At 35.4% G+C, this 25,474-nt stretch overlaps 3 protein-coding genes across 8 annotated transcripts in view; 1 reads left to right on the top strand and 2 right to left on the bottom strand.

Moving 5' to 3' along the window:
* The window catches only part of hwt (SH2 domain-containing adapter heavyweight), a 244,783-nt gene extending 237,449 nt beyond the window's left edge, over window positions 1-7,334 (bottom strand). The window contains exons 1-2 of the mRNA XM_089736248.1: window positions 6,532-7,334; window positions 4,734-4,869 (exon numbers count right to left, since the gene is read on the bottom strand). Of these exons, the coding sequence (XP_089592374.1) occupies window positions 4,734-4,869; window positions 6,532-6,923 (528 nt within the window). The 5' untranslated portion in view covers window positions 6,924-7,334. The remainder of the gene's footprint in view (window positions 1-4,733; window positions 4,870-6,531) is intronic.
* An 8,271-nt stretch (window positions 7,335-15,605) lies between these two features.
* TyrRS (Tyrosyl-tRNA synthetase) lies at window positions 15,606-17,767 on the bottom strand. 4 transcript variants are annotated; one of them, XM_089736254.1, is made up of 2 exons: window positions 17,621-17,767; window positions 15,606-17,340 (listed from the first exon to the last, which is right to left on the bottom strand). In XM_089736254.1, the coding sequence occupies exon 2, from the start codon at window positions 17,320-17,322 to the stop codon at window positions 15,748-15,750; it is 1,575 nt and encodes a 524-aa protein (XP_089592380.1). In that variant the 5' UTR covers window positions 17,323-17,340; window positions 17,621-17,767; the 3' UTR covers window positions 15,606-15,747. The 4 variants fall into 4 exon arrangements, with proteins under 4 accessions (XP_089592380.1, XP_089592381.1, XP_089592379.1 ...); XM_089736255.1 differs by lacking the exon at window positions 17,621-17,767 and adding an exon at window positions 17,468-17,588; XM_089736253.1 differs by lacking the exon at window positions 17,621-17,767 and adding an exon at window positions 17,425-17,576.
* A 65-nt stretch (window positions 17,768-17,832) lies between these two features.
* Window positions 17,833-25,474, top strand: part of Su(Tpl) (Suppressor of Triplolethal) — a 55,285-nt gene continuing 47,643 nt past the window's right edge. For all 3 annotated transcript variants that reach the window (XM_089736251.1, XM_028181912.2, XM_028181910.2), the window contains exon 1: window positions 17,833-18,210. In XM_089736251.1, the coding sequence (XP_089592377.1) occupies window positions 18,076-18,210 (135 nt within the window). In that variant the 5' untranslated portion in view covers window positions 17,833-18,075. The remainder of the gene's footprint in view (window positions 18,211-25,474) is intronic.

Here is a 25,474-nt window from a genome sequence, read left to right as displayed (position 1 = left end):
AGTGATGTTATATAGCCTATAGCTTTTCTCAATAAATGGGCTATCTGACTATCAAATCTGACCAGTAGTTCCTGAGATTAGCGCATTCAAACAAACAAACTCTTCAGCTTCAGCTTTAATATTATTATTATAAAAGTATAGAAATTAGTATAGATTTTAGTTGTTTATTTGCACTTGAAATTTTTTCAGCCATTTCCAATTTGCGATAATATTCGAAATTTGTCATAAACACGCGATGACTTAGCTTTGTTTCTCGCCACTATCAATGTCCAGAGTCGCGATAAGTTCTTTGGAACGCTAAAATACAAAAGGTATTTCATTTATAAGAAATCTAGTATTCAAAGTATCACGAATTTTGTTTAGTTTAAAATAGGATTCAGTTTTAATACGCTTTTATTAGCTTCAGACGTATGTATGTAACGGAATCTTTGAACATGATTTTGACCCCCTTCAAAACGTCAAATTAACACGAAATTTGGTATATTTATTAAGGACCGATGATAATTCAATATTTAAAAAAAAATTGAAAAAAAAATTGAAATTAAACTAAAAAATGAAATAAAATATTTTTTTCTTACACGATTATTAATTCAAATTTATTAAAATTTATTTTCTATTTTTTTTAGTTGGATTTTCTATAAAAGCTTATTCTTGTTAGTTTCTTTAAACTATTATTTATTTAGAATGCCATTGCAACCCCAGAGACACGTGCGTTGCCGCATCGTACGTATAACAATAAGCAAGGGGAGTCGGTGGGGATGTCATCGCTGCGATTAATTAGTGGAAAATGAACATCGTACCGTTCGCCATTTTCAATTATACGTCGCATCCGAAAACCGAACTTGATTACTGCACGGAATAGCCTAGCTTAATACGCATTTTGTAATGGAGTTAAAAACTACTCGTTCGGATGATTAATTAAGGGATTTTAGTCGTATTTTACTTAATGTCGTCAGCAAAACCAACGAACCTTGCTTGCAAATCAAATTTGTTTTTGTTTTAATCTGCATTATCTGCCATTTGGTATTAGACAAAAAAAAATGAAAATGAAAAAGAATCTCCATGCAGTTTATTTTTAACAAGCGGCCCGGTCTGGTTCCGCTCGGGTCTTTAACAAAAATTACAACGATATTTGACGCTTAATTTTTTAAAATAAAATAACACTTATTGCGGCATAACTATAATGGTTAGAGATATGCTGCCGCAACACTTTTGTCAATAATAATGTGTTCTATAAAGTCGCAGTACATTATTTTATTCTATCATCTAAAGTTTTCGCAGGGCACGCGATGTACCTAAATAATATTTTAGGTAATTTTTTACACCTTAGGTTACATTATTGGAGTTTTAGTAAGGATACTAAATAATAAAAAAAGATTATAGCCTATGTCACTCGGGAATAATGTAGCTTCCAAACAATGAAAGAATTTTTGAAATCGGTTCAGTAGTTTCGGAGCCTATTCAATACAAACAAACAAACAAAACTTTCCTCTTTATAATATTAGTATAGAGTATAGATTGTATTAGACTTGAATTATTTTAAATTGTCTTTTAATCTATCGTAATTTCAATACACTTTGAATACAATAAATATCTCGGACGAGTAATATTTAAATACATATAATAACAGAATTTAGCACTTCAACGTAGGTATAACTCATTTAGAAATGGCTGCAAAAATCTTACATCGCCTAAAATTTGTTTTAATTAACTTGATGAGTTCAATTAATCGGTTATAATTACATCGACGGGTGCCGACAAATGTAATATCTGGTATATCTAAGACGGAACATAAATAAATACTACTTAACTATAGAAAACTTGACGGGATTGACAAATAAAGCGATTTTTTTCCATTTATCCCTAGTGTAATTGGATCGAACCGTCTGGGGCGGCATCTGGAGCACCGCATTAGTATGTTGATGAGGCAATCATGGTCGCACCGGGGATAACGTGATTTATACACGTTACAAAGTTCCGAAACACTTTATATATTTTTTTCTTAATCTTAGCGTCGAACGAAATGATTACTAAGTCAAATTTTGATTATAAATCCGACAAAAGCCAAAATTAACAAGATAATCTTATACATACAAGACTCAAATGGTAAAAAATCTTGCACTCTAGTTGTCATTGCTCACACTAAAAGCAAGAGACCAGCGAAGGAACAGTATTATTAACCTTCATTTCAGATCACCAGCGCATTATCAACGTCGACTATCAAATTTTCTTCACTGTAGCTCAACGCATTTGTCTAGTTCATCTCTTTATTCATTCATAAGAAAGGTAAACAAAAAAAGAAAAGCGAAAATTTTAAATAAAATTATCTTTGATATTTTTATAAAATTTCTTGTCAAACGCTTCGTAGTAGAAATAGGCAGGATACATTTCGAAGTTCATATAGGCAACTACTCATAAGTTGCCTATATGAACGGTTCCACTATCTAAAATAAGATATAGGTTCAATACATTTAATCATAACTAAGGCTGATGATTATTATAACATAATGGTAGCCACGTGATGGCAAAAGAAAAAGAGGTAGCCTGAGGTAGGCAAGCTAGAAGATGAACAGATGATGTCAAGATAATTGGAGGGACAATGTGGTCCAGAAAAGCTACCAATACAGAAGAATAGAAACAGTTGGAAGAGGCCTAGTTATATGTCACAGGACACGCTGATCACTGAACCGGGAAATCCGAGGTATTTCGATATAGATATATAGATATAGAAATAGATATATTATAGATATATGCGATTAAGTTAAAACAATTTGCTGCTGTATGTAAAATCATTATCATTGCTTAGTATCAGCAATAAAGGATATAAAAAAAAAGAAAAAAAAAGCTGATGATTCATTTCATCCAAAAGCAAGTACTTTTGAACATATTTCACGTGAGGTAACGACATAAAATAATAAATAACCTCCAAAATTACACGCTCTTATGGCTTTTCGTTATTTTTTATATTCTCAATGTCAAGGAGCTTAGGGTCAAATTTCGTTAATATAAAAATAATTGAATGAAAGAGCGTCCTCTATGAAAAAGCAACCAAATTAAATGTGACTGCCATCTATTGGATAACTTAAGCAACAAAACTGATTGTGCAACCAACTTTCAGATAAAAAGAAATTTTAGTTCTGTGGTTTTACAAGAGGTGGCGGTGAATAACTTTTAGTTACATTTTTGTTGTTTTTGGTAATAAAAGTAATAGGTATTATCTTGAACTTTATATTATACCTATAATTTTAATGAAGCTCGATAAACTATTTAACTACTATCTCAAAAAAATACGAAATACAAAGTAATCGATTCAAGTCGCTTGTAAATTTTGTAAAATGTGGTTTGACTTAGGCAGGTGGATAAAAATAATAGGTAACGAATTGTAATGATAGTTGTTGTAACAATCATCGTTCGTTTGTCATTTTTGTAACCTCACTCACATGGTACAAGTTACAAGGCTGCACGGATCAGTATCATGGTGGTAGATACTACAATCGTCTGTTGAAGTTCGATATTGAACTTCTAGAGAACGGGGACAGAGCATCCTGAGCGCGTTTAGCCAACTACGCCAATAAAAAAATTAAGTCAATGAAACCGAATATTTACGAAATTCTAAAGTAACCCGATGCTAACGTATTATGTCGGAAGTTCAATAGAAAATTCCTTTCACGGAAATCTTTTATGGCACGTTCCATAAAGTGAGTCCTTTGTAGGAAAGATGGCTCATCTAGATAAGTGGGTAACGCTTTGAAGGCGACAGCACTGGGAGGAATATCATGTCCTTACAAACTCGTGCACGGCTCATGTCAGCAGATGACGCGACGACGTATGAAATTCGATTTCGTAGTGAAGATTAAAATATGGATATTTTAAATTCCCTTCATTGCTGTCGATTCGTTGGTTAGTGACCTTTACTGGATAAGAGATTCCAATTCCCAGACAGAGTACACTTGTCAATGAAATTTAGTGTCTTATTGTTACACTTTTTCTTGTCTTGTATTTGTGTTGCCACTACCCGTAACGCAGGAGAAGAACGCTTACCTATTATTTTAAAATTTATTTTAATCTAATTATCAAAATTATTGGTCTGAGCCATCGGATTTAGATTTTTTTTATGTCCATTATACAAATAACAAACAAATAAAACAAACTTATCTCATAGCGAAAACAAGTCCAAAACTATTGCGACGACTGGCAAAAATGCAAACACCAAAGTATGTTTACAATTTTACGTTAATTAAGGTAAGGTAAGGTAAAATAATTTATATACACATACAAAAACCCTAATTAAATAGTACCATAACATAATAAAGCTATTTCCGAATACAAAAAAAATACTGGTGGTAAGACCTCTTGTGAGTCCGCGCGGGTAGGTACCACCACCCTGCCTATTTCTGCCTGCTGACGTCCATGGGCAACGGTAACCACTCACCATCAGGTGGACCATACGCTCGTCTGCCAATAAGGGCAATAAAAAAATATAGGTTAACTAGCGACCCGCCCTCGCTTCGCTTCGGAAACTGTAATTTATTATTGATTTCTTCACTATTTAATGAATGTTATTTTACATATAAACCTTCCTCTTCAATCACTCTATCTATTAAAAAAAACCGCATCAAAAACCGTTGCGTAGTTTTAAAGATTTAAGCATAGATACATAGAGATATAGGGACAGAGAAAGCGACTTTGTTTTATACTATGTAGTGATGAAGCATAATAAAAATTAGCCTCACCTGTGATCCAGTCGCGAACTCATCGGCTGCCGAGTCTCTGGTGAACCTCTCAAACTTGAAGCTGTTTGAGCGGTAAAGTTCGTTGTCCTCTCGCGATCTCCTCCCTCGGCAGAAGCGGCGAGTAATTGAAGTGTGCCTGTTGAAAATTTGTAAATTCACGGAAAATTAACATACCTTTTTGATTTGTATTTTTTTTATTGCTTCGATGGGTGGACGAGCTCACAGCCCACCTGATATTAAGTGATTACTGGAGCCCATAGACATCTACAACGTAAATGCGGCACACAACTTGAGATATAAGTTTTAAGGTCTCAGTACAGTTACATATATGTAGTTATATTTACTGACTAATTTGATAACAATACATACTTTTAGTTCTTTATTTTTATTGTAAATCGAATAATACAATTTCAACTTTATTACATAATATATTTGTAAATCTACGAAAATGGATACCGTGTCATGAATTCGGGATAGAAAGTAACTCTCCGCCCGATAAACTATACTTTTGTAAAAAACTAGTTTCTTTTTTTCCCTACCTATTCTCTGGTAACATAAGAAGAGGCTTTACCAGCTACGCCTGGACAGGTAGGTGAGCTCACGGGTCAACCTGAGAGAATTTGCTAACACTAGCCATCAACAAAATCTACCACCGGATCGGAATCGCAATCCACTGAGAAGATTCGATGAGAAACCCACTGGGCTGTGTCTCTGAGTTTAGTTCATTGAGTTAGTTATTTCAGTGAGTTAGTGCGCTCGTCCTTGAAGGACCTAAAAGCACTGAGACTGGATCCCGGAAATCCTAGATCCATTGTTACAGTACTACTTATTTACTACTTCGTGAGGAAAGAGTAAACCAATATGTATACTCATTTATATTGTAATTCGAAATTTTATTAAAGTATAATTTGTAATATATTAGTTCTTTGACCAATATGATTATTTAGTTAGATATTATGCTTACTAAAATAAACGTTATGATAAAAATAATTATCATATAAAAAATTCAATATACAGAAGAGTACTACTAACTACCATTTCAATTTTTAACAAAACCGCTTTTTTTTCTTTTTTATTGCTTCGATAGGTTAAGAGTCGCACAGCAGGCGATGGAGAGAGCTATGCTCGGTATTTCTCTAAGAGACAAAATCCGGAACGAAGAAATTCGACGGAGAACCAAAGTGGACGACATAGTTCTCAAAGTTAGCAGGCTGAAGTGGCAATGGGCCGGTCACATCTGTCGAGCCAGCGACGCCAGGTGGGCGAGGAAAGTCTGTCGCTTGCGACGAAGGGCTCGACGAGTAAACTAACCCACAGACACAGCCCACTGAGTTTCTCGCCGGATCTTCTCAGTGGGTCGCGTTTCCGATACGGTGGTAGCTTCTGCGAAGTACTGCTCTTGCTTAGGGTCAGTGTTAGCAACTTCGCCAGGTTTTGAGCCCCGTGAGCTCACCTACCCGTTCGGTTCCGCTGATATAGCCTCTCAAGGCTATCAGCTTACGGAATAAAAAAAAAAAAGATTAAATAAATATGAACATATCTATTAAAATCGTTAATAAAATAAAGAACTGATAACACACTGCTGTTCTTCTAACTTCGATTACTAAAATAATGACACATGAGAACTATAAATAGAATATAAATATTTATTCTTTTATCAAGAACCGAATGAATATTTATGGGCGGGAAATTTATTTGCAACCACGTTCAATGAATTTGCACTTATCCTCCCTCCATTTCTACGTAAATCTAGATTAATTTTAGGTACATTTCAAGCTACTGTAGTTTAAACACAAACCTTGTATCACTGGAATGCAGCGGCCACTGTATTCCAAAGATCTTAAGCTTAGTTGGTGGCCGGCGGCGTTTCTGCTCAGTGCGAGTACTCTCCTCAACGGGGGGAGTGTGGTGTCTTCCGCCGGATGATGCTCTCGTGCCGCTTCTGCGACGTCTCCTTCGTCTTCTCTCAACCAAAATAAAATTATCTCCGTTTCTTATTATGTACGAAGAACGTAAAGTCGACTTCTCCTCGCCCTGTCGTTGTCTAATCAGATCAGCTGTTCTTAATGTGTGAATGTTTTGATATTCTGCTTCCTGTGGAACCGATGACGCCACTTCCTGGCTAGTACCACTTCCATCCCTCTTCTTACGGGAGGAATGGAGACCGACACGACGCCAAACCTTTTCCATCTGTATTTAATGTCATCCCATTACTGTTGTCATTTGATGATGTTACTAAAACATAATGTCACTTGGTCACCCACATCGCAACAGTTTTAGTGCTAAAACGGATGCTCTCACTCATTGTCTACTCATTAAGACGTCTGATGGAACGATCAACATAATAAATATAACACAAATGAATCACTTTCTGATCAGCCGTTGCCTGTCATTGTTCGCAATGTTGAATCAGACGAAGGCCAACGATTAACGCGAAAACAAAGAAAATCGGAGGGCGATTAGACGTTCTTCACGAAATTAGGGCGTGTATTATTTATCCCGTTTATTAAGACGTACTAGGTTAGTAGATTTAGGGGAAAGAATAACGTGTTTTTAGACATCGCACTTGCGGAGGTCCCGACCCTAAGCTGGGTGCGGGTAGGTTACTACGCATGCGCGGTCCCCCTTCGCCCGACCCCTCGTATAACCGAAGCGCCAAAATGGCGGAGATACAACACCCCCTTCCCGTTATTGAATATCTAATTTTATCGGTTTTAATTTTATAAGCCATCTGCGATCCTGGCACCTTCAGTTAAATGTGAATCGATAAGTCTCCCATTGTTTTTCAGCGAAAAATAATACATATCGTATACCTACCACCTTTACTAGCCAGTGGATATTACTTTTCCAAATTTTCCGCCTCGGAACTATCTGTTTATTAAAATTCAGATAATGCGTCTATTTCTTTTGAATTTTTTGTAAGTACATGCACATAAATAATCAAATCACACAAAGAGCAAAATTAGCATTATTAGCCGCGATCTTGGATATTGTAAAATTTCAAGTGCATTAAAGTATCGTTCGGAATATTGTTTTTCATATCAACGAAATTCTCAGAAATACTACAATAAATGAATTTGTTGATCCAAGATTGGTACATAAAATTTCGAATTAAAGGTTAATATTCTCTTCCTTTTGTTTGAGTGCACATTATCAAGGCGCCCACCTCATTCTCCATGTATGAATACGATTATAATAATCTATCTATACATGTAAAAGAGAATATATGTGTTGTATGTCCACCTAAAACTCGAGAACCATTAGCTCAATGGATATTAAATTTTTCACAAATAAAGGGCGGCATAACCACTTTGACGAACATAGTTACGTTAGTGCCGGATAGGTGGCGGTAGTGGCAGTGATGCTATCTTTTGAACCATAGGTCTAAGTCTAATTGACATGAAATCTAAACTTATATATTTAAGAGAGTGTATGTATGTATGTATGTATGTTCACCTAAAACTTTCTTAGATAGTTAGCTTTCCGAATCGTCTTATATTTTAATATGAAACTGCATATTATTGCGGGCGAAGCTGTAGGCGCAGCTAATATGTAAATAAGTTTAAGTTAAAAACAAAACAAAAAATACACATAAACAGGAAGCCAAACCACTTATTATACTGGTGATCCTAGTCAAGACTAGGGCAAGATTACGACAACGTATAAAATTAGAAATTGAAAGGTTATTTTTTAATTGTCTAGAATCCAGATCTAGGGGTGAGCAACCTTTTTAAAAAATGGGCCAATTAAAAACATTTTTTTGGCGGGCCGCACATACATTGCCTCTCATAAATAATTTACGAAACTTTTTTTATTTATTAAAACCAAACAAGAAAAGAACAGAAAAACGAATTGATGGGAGAAAGTCGATAAAATAAATTCAATCTTAGAAATGCTTGGCGAGCCGCGTGTTGCATCCTTGGTCTAGATGGATGGAGGAGCTCACTGCCTTCCTGATTTAAAGTGGTTACCGGAGACGTCAACAACACAAACTTCGCCACCTACTTTGAGACAAGAGTTTTGAGTCTCAATCTGTATAAGTATAAGTTATACTGCTCTAACTACTGATTTCTGCTGTAAAGTAGCCGTAATACTGTTTAACGGCTACTTCACTACAGAAATAGGCAGGGTAGTGGTACCTACCCATACACAAGACGGGTCCTACCCACCCATACCTACCTATATACAATGGATCACAAGACACACCATTTATTACGTAACGTTTTTGTTATACGATGTAATTACTTCATCATGGAAATCATTCGTCATCATAGTCATATGACAGTACGTATGAACATATATCATTAGAAAAGTTGATACTTTCGTGCAGGATTTGAAAACCGGCGTATTCGCTCGATCCGAATGCACCGGACATCATAACCTTTACACCGGTCACTCACATGCGCACGAATACGCAAACCCGCAAGTGTAGGACGACATTTGCGAATGATTATGCAAAGTTTTCGCTACATTCGTGGTTTTCCAAGCTGTGTCGGTTTTTTAACAGACATCAAAGCGCGCGAACCTCGAACCTTCGCGTAGTCTCACACATTCGCTTGCCCAGTTGCGCCGACGATTGCGAAGGTAACGGACGTATCGCCATTTTCATAGTTCGTGACGTCTACTGTGTAGCGTATCTTCATGAAAAGAAATCCCATAAAAACAGCATGGCTGTTAATGATGTCTGGGAAAGAATTCTAAACTCTTTTTCTTTTCAATGTTCTATTGACGAATTAAAAAGGAGGAGAAATTCGTGAGACATTCGTAAACAAGTGTAGGAGGAAGCGCAAACGGGTTCGCAAAATCAGTATGCGAACCCATTTGCACAGCCGCTAGGTTTGCGAATGAATGTTTGACGGCCCTTCACATGCGCGCAAACATTCGTACAATGTACGAATATTTGTCAGTGGCCGGCATACGACATTAAAAGTTAAACGTAAAACGACATTAAATGGACACTAACATAACGTATTAAATGTTGGTCACTATCGACAGTCTACTAATGATTTGATTTTTTTATATTATCTATACTAATCTATACTAATATTATAAAGAGGAAAGATTTGTTTGTTTGTTTGTATTGAATATGCTCCGAAACTACTGAACCGATTTGAAAACTTCTTTCACTGTTTGGAAGCTACACTATTCCCGAGTGACATGGGTTATAATCTTTTTTGACGTGACAACGTCTTATAATTCGATGGAGCCGGCTGCACGCACGAAAAATCATGACTCATTGAGGCGTTCCATTTAAGGCTTGAAGTGCAAGCGAGAGCGCGCAACGAGCGACAAAGAGGCACAATCGACCTCCGCGTTCGGCAGCGTTCGACATCTGTCTCTCTCCTACTTGAGTGAGCGATGCATCCGCGTGGACAGCTGCTATACAATAATACATTTACATTTTACATGTATTCGTCAAGTATGAAGTTCAGTGAAAAATGAATGTGGTGCCAATTGTCCATACAAAATATCTATCAAACAAATAAAATTAAAGTTTTCTTTTGAAAAATGAAATCATTCCATCAGTTTTTCTTATGATGTCACGTTCAACTATCGTCAGTAAACCGACTTTACAGACAACCATTTTTTTTATTTTTTTATTTTAGTAGGTATCCTTACTAAAGCGCCAATAATGTGACCAATATGTTGTCGTTTAACAGAGTTATGATCGTCCAACCATTTATTTCATTTTTAACAGCATGAGTACCTACTAGTCAATTAATAATATACTATTGTCATTCTTTTGGCAAGATCAATTAGGCAAGTCATAGCCAACATTTATCACAAACGAAACAGCCACAACACTCTTTAGTTTCAATTCACAACGAGACATTACAATTTCATACATCTAACTGAATATTTACGTATCTCTATCTTGATCTACTTATAAATTCGTAAGTTTGAGTTAGTTGAGCGATATATTCCTGCTCCACCGATGATAAAAATCGCGACGCTGTTGCTGCAGCTTAAGGTTTTTTTTCATTGCTTAGATGGGTGGACAAGCTCACAGCCCACCTGGTGTTAAGTGGTTATTGAAGCCCATAGACATCTACAACGTAAATGCGCCACCCACCTTGAGATATAAGTTCTAAGGTCTCAAGTATAGTTACAACGGCTGCCCCACCCTTCAAATCGAAATGCATTACGGCTTTACCACAGAAATAGGCAGGCTGGTGGTACCTACCCGCTCGGTTCTGACAAGAGGTCCTACCACCAGTAATAAGGTGTTATTGCTCCAACCATTGTGAAAATAACCAAGGCATATCGCGGTAGTGACGTACTTCATTTTTTCCTACCTATTCGCTGGTAGGCTACTACTACTACTACATAACAAGATATCTATATACCTACACCAAAACGTAGAGTTATACAGTACCTAATTGACAATTTTGATAGCTATCAATAATTTATTTTAATTTCTTATCATAATGATAATTTTATATTAGGTATGTGAATAAAATGAAACGATGTTATTCAAACTACCACATGTTATATTCCACAGAACATGTATTTTTACCATTGTAAAGAAAATTGTAATGTTTTAAATTAGGTATCACTAGAAATTATTAAATAAAACCTAAGGACTCGTTTGGTAATCATCGAATACCAGCAACAACTTCTTTCTAAGCTAATGTTATCTTTTTGAGATAAAGAGTAGTAAAAAAACAGTAGTAAGCAAAGTAGTAAAAAAAAAGTAATAGGGGACGTATCTGTAATTTTTATCGTAATTTTATCGTGAAAATCAGAGTTGCGCAAAACACATCACTGAAAAAATAATAATTATATAACTCTTTTGTAATGAGCTATTTATCAAACTGAAATGTTTGATTGATAGAGCCCAGTGTGAGGTAAAGCAAAGCTGTGACGAGACTTAATTTTCAAATAATTTTTAGACATATATAATTTACTTACATACCTACTAAAGGGCGGATCCAGCTTTGGCGCCAGGAGGGGGTCACATAGTCAAATTTAGATGCGTTCGTTCCCAAGCGTTTGCCATTATACAAAGTTATTATATTATTATATAAAATTAATTAAATATTGAAGGTATGTAGTTACATAAAATCTGTATGGTGACAAAATATATAGTAAATAAAATCATAATATTCAATTAGTGGTCCACCTAAGTCCTGGAACCAGCTCAGGGGGTGGTCATGACCCCCATGACCCCCCCCCTGGATCCGCCATTCCTACTCAACAGGCATGAGACAATCAAAAGAGGATAAAGAAATGAAATTGCAGAATTACTGTGCGTTAATCAAATTAGGTTGGCGTATTTAGAAATCAGTAGGCTAATGTTCAACACATAAGAATTTACCAACGCGCGGGTCAAATTACGCGATATGCTGAACTGGATGAAATATGAAAAAAATAATGAATTGAATGTGTTTATTGTCTACTAGCGGCACGCTCCGGCTCCGCTCGGTTCTTTAACAAAAAATTCAATTTTGACGTTGTTTTATTTTTTTAAATAAAAGAACGCTTATTGCGGCATAACACATATGCTGTCGCGACACTTTTTGTAAATAATAATGTGTTCTACAATATCGTAGTACATTATTTTATTCTATCATCGATAGTTTTCGCAGGGCACGCGATGTAAAGAATATTTTCGGTAATTTTTTACACCTTGGGTTACATTATTTGAGTTTTAGTAAGGATCCCTATTTTTTTTCAAAACAGATTATAGCCTATGTCACTCGGGAATAGTGTAGCTTCCAAACAGTGAAAGAATTTTTCAAATCGGTTCAGTAGTTTCGGAGCCTATTCAATACAAACAAACAAACAAATCTTTCCTCTTTATAATATTAGTATAGAAGTATAGATTAAATAAAAGAACACTTATTGCGGCATAACACATATGCTGTCGCGACACTTTTTGTAAATAATAATGTGTTCTACAATGTCGAAGTACATTATTTTATTCTATCATCGTTAGTTTTCGCAGGGCACGCGATGTAAAGAATATTTTCAGTAATTTTTTACACCTTGCGTTACATTATTGGAGTTTTAGTAAGGATCCCAAATTTTTTTCAAAACAGATTATAGCCTATGTCACTCGGGAATAGTGTAGCTTCCAAACAGTGAAAGAATTTTTCAAATCGGTTCAGTAGTTTCGGATCCTATTCAATACAAACAAACAAACAAATCTTTCCTCTTTATAATATTAGTATAGATTGCGCGGTAGTATACCAATCCGCAACGCAATCCGTATTTGCCTTATTACACAGATTTAACGTAGGTAAACGTTTCATATTTGGTTAATCATTAAATTACCTACAGCTTGTTCAGCTGATGTGCAATCTGACTTAGGTTCTAAATAATCTTACTCGATGAATCTGACTTAACGACTCTCTTTCCACTTTAAAAATCCATCTAATCTACACCACATCTGAAATGAGCTTTAGATATAAAGGATATAGAGATAAATTAAAGGTAATGAGAGAGACATATACAACTTAATACTGTTCTGGAAATATACATATCATTTTTATATTTCACTTGAATGCGACACAAGTCTAGTGAAAGGAATGTTGTGAAAGTGAAATCATGTGGAACTATAAAATTTATTTGAGTTTTTCGTGGGTATCAATGTTATGTTGTTAAGAAACAATGAATATTATTAATTAGTTATTATTATTACAATGATTAGTTATTAAGCGCAAATTAATCGGGTAGAAATAGTCGGAAATTGTTTCGCCAACAAATTAAAGCCAAATAAAATTCGAAATTATAACTTTAATTGTTGTTCCATCAATTTACAATTTTATTCTTTATGTTTAATTCTCTTAAAAATTAATTAAAAAAGCCTGATAAATTACATCCTATATATAGGACGCCGACGACGCCGAAAATAAAATCTAAAAATATATATTTGGATTTTTTTTCAAAACCTGGAATTGACAGCCCTAAACGGGATCACTGAGTGCATCTAGGTATTACAAGAAGATAATACATAGGGCTTTACTCTCTATTTTTTACTAGTTGTCTATCAATAATTAATAGGCGTGCTTATATCAAAATTAATATAAATGCTTGAACGGAATCGAAATGAACATAAAATACAGTAAACTGGAAATTTTACAATGTCACTTTAATATACGATAATAGATAGCGCTACTAGTCACAAATTTTCAAATCACTAGGCTGTCTTTTACAACACAATTAGTTTGTCGCATAGATTAAACACTTAATATATTTGAGTTTGTTTGTCGCGTTGATTGGCATACTATTTCACATTAATAATTTTCGAAGTTTCCTATATTTTATTACTTTTGTACGCGGACGAATCTACGGCTCACCCGACAATAAGTAATTACTATGGCCCACAGGAATTGCCAAGGGTAAAGCTGAGCCGCTACCGCTAAAGACGCTTCTGAAACTTTATTTTAAGAAGGACATGTCTAAGTTTCAATCCTAATCAGAAGGTATGTAGACAAAAGTTCTCTGGAAACGCACTGTGGATGTATGCAATGGTTACAGATTGTATGGATGGTCTCTAATCCTGTGACAAGTGATTTTTTTTCCACAAGAGACAGACGAACATACGGCCCACCTTGATGGTGAGTGGTTACCGTCGCCCATGGACTTCAGCAATTCAGGGGCAGAGCCAAGCCGCTACCTACAGTATATATGGTGTGAAACGTAGAGAGGACTGAGGTCTCTCCGTTAACCCAGACTTGAAAACAGAATTATCGACAATCCGAATAATCCCCTTCTATAGTCAAATGGAAGTAGGTGGTGGTACTGGATACTAGTAACCAATGGAGAGACGTATTAACATCCCGCACGGGTTAGTACCATGCCCTAAGACGCATCGCTAACTCTTGGCGCCGAGGCGGTGAGATGTTGAGTTCAAGGATTATCAGAATAAAAGTTTATTTAAGTTGGTACAGTTTTACGGGACCGACAATGATGGTTTTTTTGCGTTGCTGCTCGTCGTTTTATCTCGAAAGTCCACGCCTCTCCTCCGCTCCCAGTGACAAAAATAGGGTTGCTATGTTTCGAACACCCCACCTATTTCTGCAGAATATAAACCGTACATTCCGGCTCATAAGGTGGGAGTGCCCCAAAGGTGCCTCAGATATCATCTAAACGCAAAGATGAAACTGTCTGGTTGACTAAAAAAATTGTATATCGATATTTGGGTATTTTACATTATTATTCCAATAACATTACGTATGCACATGGTATTAACTTTTCAGTATTTACTATTGTTTTTAGAGGGTAATGGCCTCCCTGAATAACCTTCTTCTGGACTATTCTGCGCTAGCTGTCTATACTCAACTGTGCGGATGGCATCATAGACTGATTGATATTTGGGTATTTTACATTATTAATTCAATCACATTATTTACATGGGATAAAATATTTAGTATTCAATTTTTAGAGGGCAAAGGCCTCCCTGAATAACTTTCGTCTGGACTATTTTGCGCCAGCTGTGCGGATAGTATCACAGACTGATGTGTTTAGAGTAGGGCATATCTGGTGCAACTAGTGCATTGGTCTTCTGCAATCTTGTTACCAGCAGCTTTTCTAAATTGTCGCCTTTCTTTCTGGCAATGTGTCCAAAGAACTCAAAACTCCGCATGCATGTGCTTCGTAATAAGGTGACATTCTACCAAACTTGCATACGTCCGGTTATGACCTATGCAAGTGTTCGATTACGCGGCCTGCGCTAATTTGAAACTAGTGTTAGCAACGTCGTCAAGTTTGAGCCCCCCTTGAGTGAGCTCACCTACTCGCCCGGAGAATCTAGTATAACCCTTCGAGGTAACTAGAATAGGTAGAAAAAATAAATGCATATGTTGCTGAGCTGCAAGAGATAGGTAAGAATGGATAAAATTACTTATAATAAATAAAATTATAAAATAGTGAAATAATTAGATTTATTGCATTACCAAAAAAATATACATAATATATATAAAATTATATAAATTCAACAATAGATATTTCTCAGAAATGCACTTAATGGAAATAACATAGCACATATTGCTTAAATACCATAAAAGCATTATTTAATGGGAGCATTTTTCATGCTTTTTGTAGTCACAGGGTTTCCATTAATTTTACTTACTAACTTATTACCTTGCCAGACCGCTGTTAAATTATCATTCGTTTTTAAATCAGCTTGCAACTTTTCCCAAACCTTCTTTTTGGGATTTAAAACCTCATCAGGTTCACCAGTGTCATATTCTTCTACTACAATTCTATCACCAGCTTTAGTTCCTTTTGGAGGTAGCAGTGGTTCTACTTGTTTTGGCTCATCTACAGATGCACAAAGAACCATGCCCTTTGACTCAACTCCACGCATTTTAGCTGCTTTCAAATTACATAAAACTACAACATCTCTGTCTTGCATTTCTTCAATGGGTACAAAGTTGACTAATCCAGAAACAATAGTTCTTGGTTCATCTTCACCAACATCAATCTTTTCTACATAAAGAGCATCTGCATCTGGATGTCTAGACACTTCCACAATGTGCCCTACTCTTATATCAAGTTTTGATGGAGTTACATCATCCACAGCTTGATTAATATTACCTTTGACCTTTGTTGGCGGTGGATAAGCCTTTTTTGTTAATTCTTGTAATTGAGGGTCGTTGAAAGTATCTTGTATAGGTGCCAAAAGTTTGTTTATTGCATCCTCAGCTGAAGCCTTCAAATCTCCTGGATGAATTTCTTGGTTTGCAAATGCAGTTTCTAAATCCTCATATTTTGAATAATTAGCATCACCACCATGCTCGGCAGAACGTTTTATCTTAAATGTCTCACCTTCTTTCATCAGTGGGAAGACAACATGCTTAGTGAATGACAACACACCATTATCACTAATGTTACCAGGCTCACAGAAAGCTTTTTTTAGCTTTTTTTTAACATTTGTTGGTGTGTCCAATAGATCTATTTTACTATCAGCTTCAGAGGCTGACATTTTACCTCCTGTTAGACCAGGTACCATAGGGTTCATCAGATGAATTCTTTTTGCATACCCTAATTGAGGTAAAAACTTTTCTGACATTGTAAATATCTTTCTTTGATCAACTCCACCAAATTGAGCATCAACTTTTAAGTACTCTTCATCCAAAGCTTGGAGGTTTGGATAAAGAAGTCCACTAAGTAATGGATGTTCTACTTGTTTTACAACTTCTGCTCCGGCTTTCTTAGCATCATGTTCTGTTACAACCGATGATAATCTATAGACATCTAATGTATACTCTTTACTAAGCTGGTACTCTGTACCACGTACAAACTTCAGTTTTTCAAGTGGGACACCAATAGATGTAAGCATTGCCTTTATAGCAGCTTCATAATATTGAGTGCGGAGTGCTAAAAGCTCCCAAGGAGCCTTCATATTATCCAAATAAGCATGTAAATCAGCAAATAATATAGTAACCTCACAGCCAGCCTTCAAGAAATCAGCTATCTTTAACATTGGAACAAAATAGGCCACATGAGGTCTTCCAGTAGTAGCTGTACCCCAATATATTTTTAAATCTCTCTGTTTTAAGATTTCAGTAAGCTTATCGTCACCTAAGACCTCTTGTAAATTTCGTGTTATTAAATGCTTCTTTTCTTGCCAGGTAGCCATGATTAATTTATGGAGATCCTGTAAAAGGGATAAAAAAAATATTGTTACCTAGTTTCTTTGAAATATAGTGCTTAACAAAGTTTACTTGTTAAAATTATTCACCACGTATTTAAAATATTCTAGATACTGTATATACTTTTGTCACCTTTATTTTTATTTAAGAAATTAAATAAGTTACCACCACGTATGTTGCATGATTAACTTACGAAACTGGATTAATATTGAAATATAACCTCTTAACTAAACGTCAGATACATTCACAATAACCTCTTAAATTCATTTGTTTGCCAAAACATACCTTCTATTTATTGCATCAAGCTGAATGATGTATGTAATTTTAAAGTTATATATTTTTATATTAATTTTCAATACTAATTGCACACAAATCGAAACAATATTGTCTTCTACAACAGTACTGAAGTTAGCAACATTTCATTAATGACTTGTTGCCAACTGCTATTTGGCGCTAGTGTAGCGCCTGTAGCGGTGAATGCTCGCGTTTCCTGTCAAAAAGCGCCATTGCGCATGACAGTCAGTGCGGCCTTGCAGACTGAAGAGCGCTGCCAACAAAGGCCGAGTCGATGGGGTTACAAAAAGATTGTTAATTTGGACATCTAAACCCTTTTGTTGTTGTAATTATAATTTTATATAGGTTGTGAATCTGTGATTACGTTTAAGAAATGTGTGCATGATATGAATCGTGGCGACTAGCAAAGGAGTCAGCTGGTCCACAGTGCGAATAGTGAATAAGAAATGGCGGCCTTGCCAGCAGGTGTTCAGTATCCGTTATCATCGGAGTCTAGTTATAAAGAAAACAAGGAACTAGTGTTTGTGAAATTAACGGATTCTGCACTGAAAGCTATAGAAGATTTTCTTAGAAATAACAGGGTAAGTACCATCGCCATATTGTTGAACCAAAATAAAGATAAGCCAACAATGTCAGGCGCCATACTTATAACTCATTATTGAAATGAAACTGCTAAATATTGTTTATAAAGCAACAAAACTGTTTTCTGATCGTATAAACTGACTACTTATGAAATATTTAAGAATGTCGTCCTGATAGGTACCCCGCAATGTCACGCCACGTCAACATCTAGAAAAATTACTGTGTTATTTTCACAGATTTACATTTCATACGTCTATAATTAGAGAATTCGTTCTTATTGTTGAGGTATTTTACGATTCTCTTGGGGTTAAGTTTCATAACGTATTGTTTTCTTGGTTACCTCTTGAGATTATTTTCAATCTGTAGATATGAACTTTTAATCATGAAAGATGAATAAAGTTATTATATTAACCAATTAAATTTTCACTAAATAACGGTTATTCTGTCTTTTCACAAAAGACAAAACTTAATTACTTACTACATACAACACATTGTGTTGTAATTTTGTGAAGTGACATGATATTTTGAATATTGTAAACACAATTTGAAATTAAATCGAAAATGTTTTTAAAATAAGATTATACAGTTAGAAAATCCTAACAGCAGATACTTTCTATATAACATTTTTGTCGTGAAAAAAAAAAGAACGAAAAGTATCAGAAAATCTATTATAAAATAAATAAATAAATATACTTAATTCAATTTGTAATTTAATATGAAGAGGATTAAAAAAATGGTAAAAGAATAAGATAAACATATTTATGTAATCAGCAAATTGATTTCTTAAAAAAATAAATTTTAGTGCTGCCCTTTAAATGGTGTTTCAAAGATTCTTAGAAATTTACAGTCAAGGCTTCAAACTTTGCATTGCAAATAATCACTGGCTTATTAGTGTACTATTGCGTAGAAAGATGGCGTTGTCTGTCTCCATTTATTAAACATAAAAAATGTAAATATTCAACCTTATCAATGTCAGGTAAATACTTATTATTGTATCATAATTAAAACTAGACTGATAGCAGAAAAAGTAGATATAGTTCAATTAAATCTTTTAACATGAACCGAAATTGCAAAAAAATTTTATACGTATAAATTAAAACTGAGGAATACACCAAGAGTAAATTTTAATGCCATTATGCAATTATTCCATAGATTATATATAGAAAATAGCATTAATTTTAGACTCTTCTGGACTATTTATCCTTGTTCCACTTTTATTACCTGAATATTCTGGTAATCTCGTGGAAAACTATGTCTTGAATTTAGTTCAGAGTTAAAAAAATATTATAGCTGTATTTCTTATTTAAGGAATCAGTTGATTCACCATCATAACACTAAATGTGAATAGATTGCATGGGGAAAGTGAAAAAAATCAGATTTTGCAGAAACAAACCAAAAGTTCAATTACTTAACCAAGGTTTATTAAAAAAGAGAAGTTTATAGTAGATCATTATTATAGTTTTTACTATTATGCAAGTTTTTAAAAATAAATGTGATTAAATAGAATTGGTACTTTAAACTAGAATCCAAAACATCTGTAGACAATGTTGTAAAAGCTGCAATCATGATTGAAACTAAATCTAGTGCTGTTTCAGCAGCATCTACTGTATGCTGAAATGCGTAACATTTAACATTGTTTAGAAAAAATCCAGGAGGACATGAGTTGGATGATTGAATTTTTTTAATTGTTTTAGCTAATGGAATATAATTATTAACATATCACAGTCAACTTTTAAAAGGAATGTTTTAATGCACACTAATGTGATTCAATATTTTTTTGAAAGTGGTTGATTGGTTTTATGTCTTTATCAATAATGATGCTGAAAAGCTCCATTAGTGAAGATAAATGTTGCCAATCAAAACACAAAATGATTATAAATTAATTTTATATATTTTTGTTACTTGATTTTAAATAAACAAAGTAAGTACTTAACATATCCAATTCTAATAAAATTGGAAATGAATAATTTCCTCACTAAAGTGGCTTTAAAAAAGTTATGTTTCCAAGACATGAATATAATTTTTTAGAAAAAATTAATGAAACCCTAATATAAATATCTAAATCCTAATATTATATCATACAGATAGATGCAAAGGGCTATGCCATTGCTTATTATTGATTTAGTGTATTGAACACACTTCGTTCTTGAAACAAAATTGATTACAGACTTCATCCATAAAGGAATATAGTGTATAGAAGTATGTATATGTATAGAAACAATTGTAATGATTCTACTTCTTTACCATTGAAACTATCTATTTCTAAGATTTGTAATCCTTTGGTTAATATTTTGCTTTTTTAATAGTTGCACGCAAGTGAATGAAGCTGTTTATAGGTTTGGCTTTATATTTCAGTCTATTAATGTAAGCTTCATCCTTAACTGTCTACCTTAAGATATTCACATTTCACAAAATTGAGAAACCAAGATTTATTGGATATTTGTTAAAGTATATTATTTTTATTATACCACCAAGTAACATTTACACTATGCATCTTTGCGTTATATTCCAAAAATCCATAAAGCTTTTAGTATTTAATAGATAGTGAAATTATTTTGAAGCATAGTGGAGTAACATGCTACCAGTACTACAATATCTATATTATATAGGTGCTGTGACTATGCTTTTGAGCCATATTTCAGTAAAACTAGCCTTCATTTTCATAAATAATGTACTTTATATTCGTACATTTTAAATGATGTTATGCATTCAATTATTGTTTTGCCTACTGTGATTACTGTAGAGCGTAACAAACAGGAAATCACTTAAAATTCTTATAATCTTGATTTTCTTTCAACTACTACGAAGTGGAAATATTAAATGTTTCTTATCTGTTTTGTATGAACGAAATTTATAATCACAATTTTTGTGTTTGTACAGTTGAAGACTTAGCAAGTGGCATATGTCCACTACATCAACGATACCTAAATTGGTCAATTTTCAAAAGCACTCGTGGTCCAAACTGAATCCTCATTTATATTTGAAAATTATTATTCAGAAATGTTTACCCAACTAAGCAAAGAATCAGTTTGTGTCATTTTTAGTAATTTTTACCAAACCTGTGTAATTTTAGATTGACAAAGTAAATTTAATTGAAATGCAGCTCCAATTGCACATGAATCTGCATTTTGTGAGTAGTAAAATATTCTTTACTAATTCTTTATTTAATATTCTTAATAAAACTAAGAGAATTCCACTTCAACCTTCAATTCTGTAATGGTTAGGGACCGTTTTTTTTTCGGTCCGGGTGCCGAACCTCCTACGAGGTCCCCGCGCGTAGGGGGCGCGCGGGGTATGTGGGTCTTGACGATCTGCTTATGTTGGGAGCAGACCGCGGCACCAAGGAGTTTTAGAGCCCTACCGCACTAAACTCCTCTGCACGCTTACACCCGACGTCCGATCTCCATTCTGGGTCAAGACCCGACCAGATTAGGGGTTTCCCGTGGTCAAGACTACAACCAGACTCGCAGCACCACCCTGAGGACGCCCGACCGACGGGTTGTCGAGGCGGTAATCGACGACCAATCAAGTCTCCGCGGTACGGCAGCCCTACCAGGCCGCCCGAGCGATGCCGCTGGTGTTCCAGGATACCTCGCTGGGTCAGAGCCAGCCTGCCGGGTCGGAGCGCGATACACCAACGACCGGGTTGCTCTTCCACGGTATGCTCGGCGACTACAGCGACGACGAAAATGCGGACCGCAGCCGCCGACGCGTCGTCTCGTCCTCCTGGTGCCAGCGCGCTAGTGACGCTAGCGGCAGCCCAACCCCCTTAACTCGCCCCGTGACCATCACCGGGAGGAGACTGCCACCTGACAGAGGCCGGAACTCCCGACTCGGCGGCGGCGGGACGGCGCCGAGAGGGAATAAAAGCTCTCCCTCTCCCGTTCCGCCACCTATTTCCGCGAGATGGTGGACTCGCAGAAGTCGCATCGCCTGTCAGGGCTCGTCGCTGCCGAGTATCGTAGTCATGACGGTCGGAAGCGACAAGCCCGGTCCTATTTTTGCAACGTGGACGCAATGGTTTGGGACCTACATCAACTATGCCCTAATTTAGTAAACAATAGAGTTATGTTTATGTCTTATGTAAAATTTTTACCATACAAATCTAAAACATTGTCCCTCTCCTCACTTCAGTTCTTCGTGTTTCCTAATTATTATTTTTTTATTGCCCTTGGGGGCGAACGAGCATACGGCCCACCTGATGGTGAGTGGTTACCGTCGCCCATGGACTTCAGCAATGCCAGGGGCAGAGCCAAGCTGCTGCCTACCGCGCTTAATACTCTCCATAAGCCTCGTTTGAAGAAGGACATGTCATAGCGCTCGGGAAACACCGTGGAGGGGAGCTCAATCCATAGCCGGATGGTGTGTGGCAAAAAAGATCTCTGGAAGCGCACTGTGAATGACCGCAGTGGCTCCAGGTAGTATGGATGAACTCTACTCCGGTGGCGGCGGTGCGGTGGTAAAAACGAGATGCCGGTATCATCTCGAATAATTCCTCAGAGAACTCCATCAGAGCACTAATTGTCCATCTATTCGTTATTAGCAAGAGACAGCTTTGAGTCTATCCACTGTTTATCTCAGTTAAGATCGGTTTCATATGATTATGTTTACAATAAAGCATCATTTTACTTTTTAATAACAAGTAAGTACTAGTAATTACTTTGTACTTTTCTTAGTTCAAAGAAACAAGTTAAAACATGTAGGAATAAAATAAATAATTTTGACATGTAAAATTGTTGAAGTGATGAAGGCTATACTATACTATACTACAACGAAAACTATATTGAATATATAGCAATTGAATTAAAAATATATGAGTGAATATACCAACCACACTGAGACATTTGGTAAAATATGCTTGTAGAACTTATTGAAAAGTGTACCTGATGTGCTAATAACTATACAAAACTTACTCTCAATTGGCTAAATAATCCATAAATTAAAGTAAAGAAGATATTATGCAAAATTCCATTTATATGGGCATTTTCTTTGGTCTTTAAGAGCTTATAGTAGAGTAAACCATAGCTAATAGTGAAATAAAAGAGCACATAATCTAAGGTACAATTTGCAGATTTTATAAATGATTCTAATTAGTGTTGCTTACGATGTATTGTGAGCCTGTAAAGGTAGATGCCGTCTTGATTCCTTTTTCTGCCGTGAAACGAAATACAATATTATAGCATCTACCAGTGCTGTAAAAACGCAGTATAGGGTTGTTTGAGAAAATCACCACCACCCACCTCTTCTCGTGGGTTTCGTAAAAAGCGATTAAGAAATTCACCAAACCAATCGGCATTCTCTGATTATTGTACTGCCATTTCATGTAAGTCGTATTGTAAACACATCGGCGAATACCACCACTCTGTCTATACCTTCCTTCCACCATCCCTCCACATAGTAGGTGGCTGCATTGGGTTGTATTGTCTGTAAAATAAACTCAACAAAAAGTGAGTGTGGTATCTCATAATGCACAATTAACAATAATCATGGTTTCTAGATTGTAAGACAGCCAATATTATTGAGATATAGAATAGAAGCATTGGGAATATTAAATGCTTAGGTAAAGTTAATATTACTTATCAAGTAACATAATAAAAAGTACAAAAATTATGTAATAAAGAAAAAAACAGTGATGTTTTTGAATTTGTTCAGTCGTGTTCGATACAATAGGCTGTAAGTAAAACCATCTGGGGAAATATTATAATGAAATTGTTTCGAAAATCCGACAAAATAAAACGGATTAAGCCATTTTCTACTAGATAATGTGTACTGGATAATACTTGATTAGTTACAAAACTCAATACCTAATAATTTGCCACATAATAAGCTTAAACCTTGTAGTTTTACAGTTGCTGTTAAATGAAAAAACTATTTGATAAATATATTGGATCTAAAGTATGAATTACACTGTATGTATGTTTCAATACGATTGTGTGTGCCTCAGAAACCCAATGAAATTTCAAATATTAAAAAAAGTAAAAGGATTGTTTTTCTTTACATTAACTTAAATGAGCAAAAGAGGTCACGCCTCACCTAGTATTGAGCTCCTTCCAAAGCTCATACACTAGAAAGTGAGTGAGCCATGATTTCGGTTAATAGAATTGCAAAAACTGTTATACTTCATTTGAAGTCTAAGAGGATTGCTGAGACAGCATTGCTGTCGAAAAAGGGAGAACTTATTTACCCGGTCAGACTGACGTGCCTTAAACGAAATTATGCTATTATGGATGGATGGAGGGTCTTATTTGGGGAGGAGAAATTATGGACGTATTTTTGCAAATAGTCCGTCGTGCGTGACATATATGTAACCTGTCCTTTGAGAATCAGCTGAACTGGCTGTTATCAAGACCGATCTCTAGTTTCGTGAAAAATTACTGCCCGTTTAAATCTGATGCCTCCCTGTGGTACTCATCCAAGTAGACTTATAGGTTTTGAAGTGTACGTTATAATTGAAAATTACTCAAGAACTAGCTATAATAAATATGTATATACATTTTATTAAAAATCAAGTTTTGTTTTGGTACACGTAGAAACTGTAATTGTTGTGTTTTTAAAACTCATTAATTTGATGTCTCCGTTAAGTTACGTAAAGTTAGTAGTAGATACCTCATTAGAATATATAAAAATTCACACATGGCGGAAGCTGAGGAAGTGAGATCTTGGTTATGTATTCATAGATTATTATACTGATTGTGATTATAATATGATTTCACTGGCAAAAGTTTTCTTTTCATAACTAACTTGTTCTTTATAACCCGTCTTCTTCGCTTTTCGAGATATATTAATGATAAAAAATCACTAAGATAACCTTTTTATTTACATAGTATAAACCGTCATCAAAGAATTTCGCTCGAAATTGCTCAATTCGCATTACCTTCTGTCACGTCATAGTTACGGAATACGCGAAATCTTATGCTACAAGTAGCCAAACCTTTAAACTTTTGGTCAAATAGTAAAGATAAACATAGCACGTCCCCCAATCAACAACGATTGAGTTGAAACCACATTCAAGCTTATTGTGTCATAGCAGAGCTCTTCCCTGAAGTACCAACTGATTTTTATGATAAACTTCACCAATATTTTACTTAAAACGCGTGAGGAAACGGTCAAACCCATGTTAGATTGGTATTGCAGCTCATACACAAAATGAATGACGCTGTCCACCTTAAGAATGAAATCTTTTCTCCGTTTTAGCTTAGTATCGCAAACTGTACGTACGCTCACTAGGAAAGCGAATCTGGTGCACAGCCGCTGTGATACGTT

The sequence above is a fragment of the Bombyx mandarina genome, chromosome 21 (assembly GCF_030267445.1).
Source record: "Bombyx mandarina strain Sakado chromosome 21, ASM3026744v2".
Lineage (NCBI taxonomy): Eukaryota > Metazoa > Arthropoda > Insecta > Lepidoptera > Bombycidae > Bombyx > Bombyx mandarina.
Note: the sequence above shows the minus strand (reverse complement) of the source record. Positions and strands in the feature narration are given on the sequence as shown.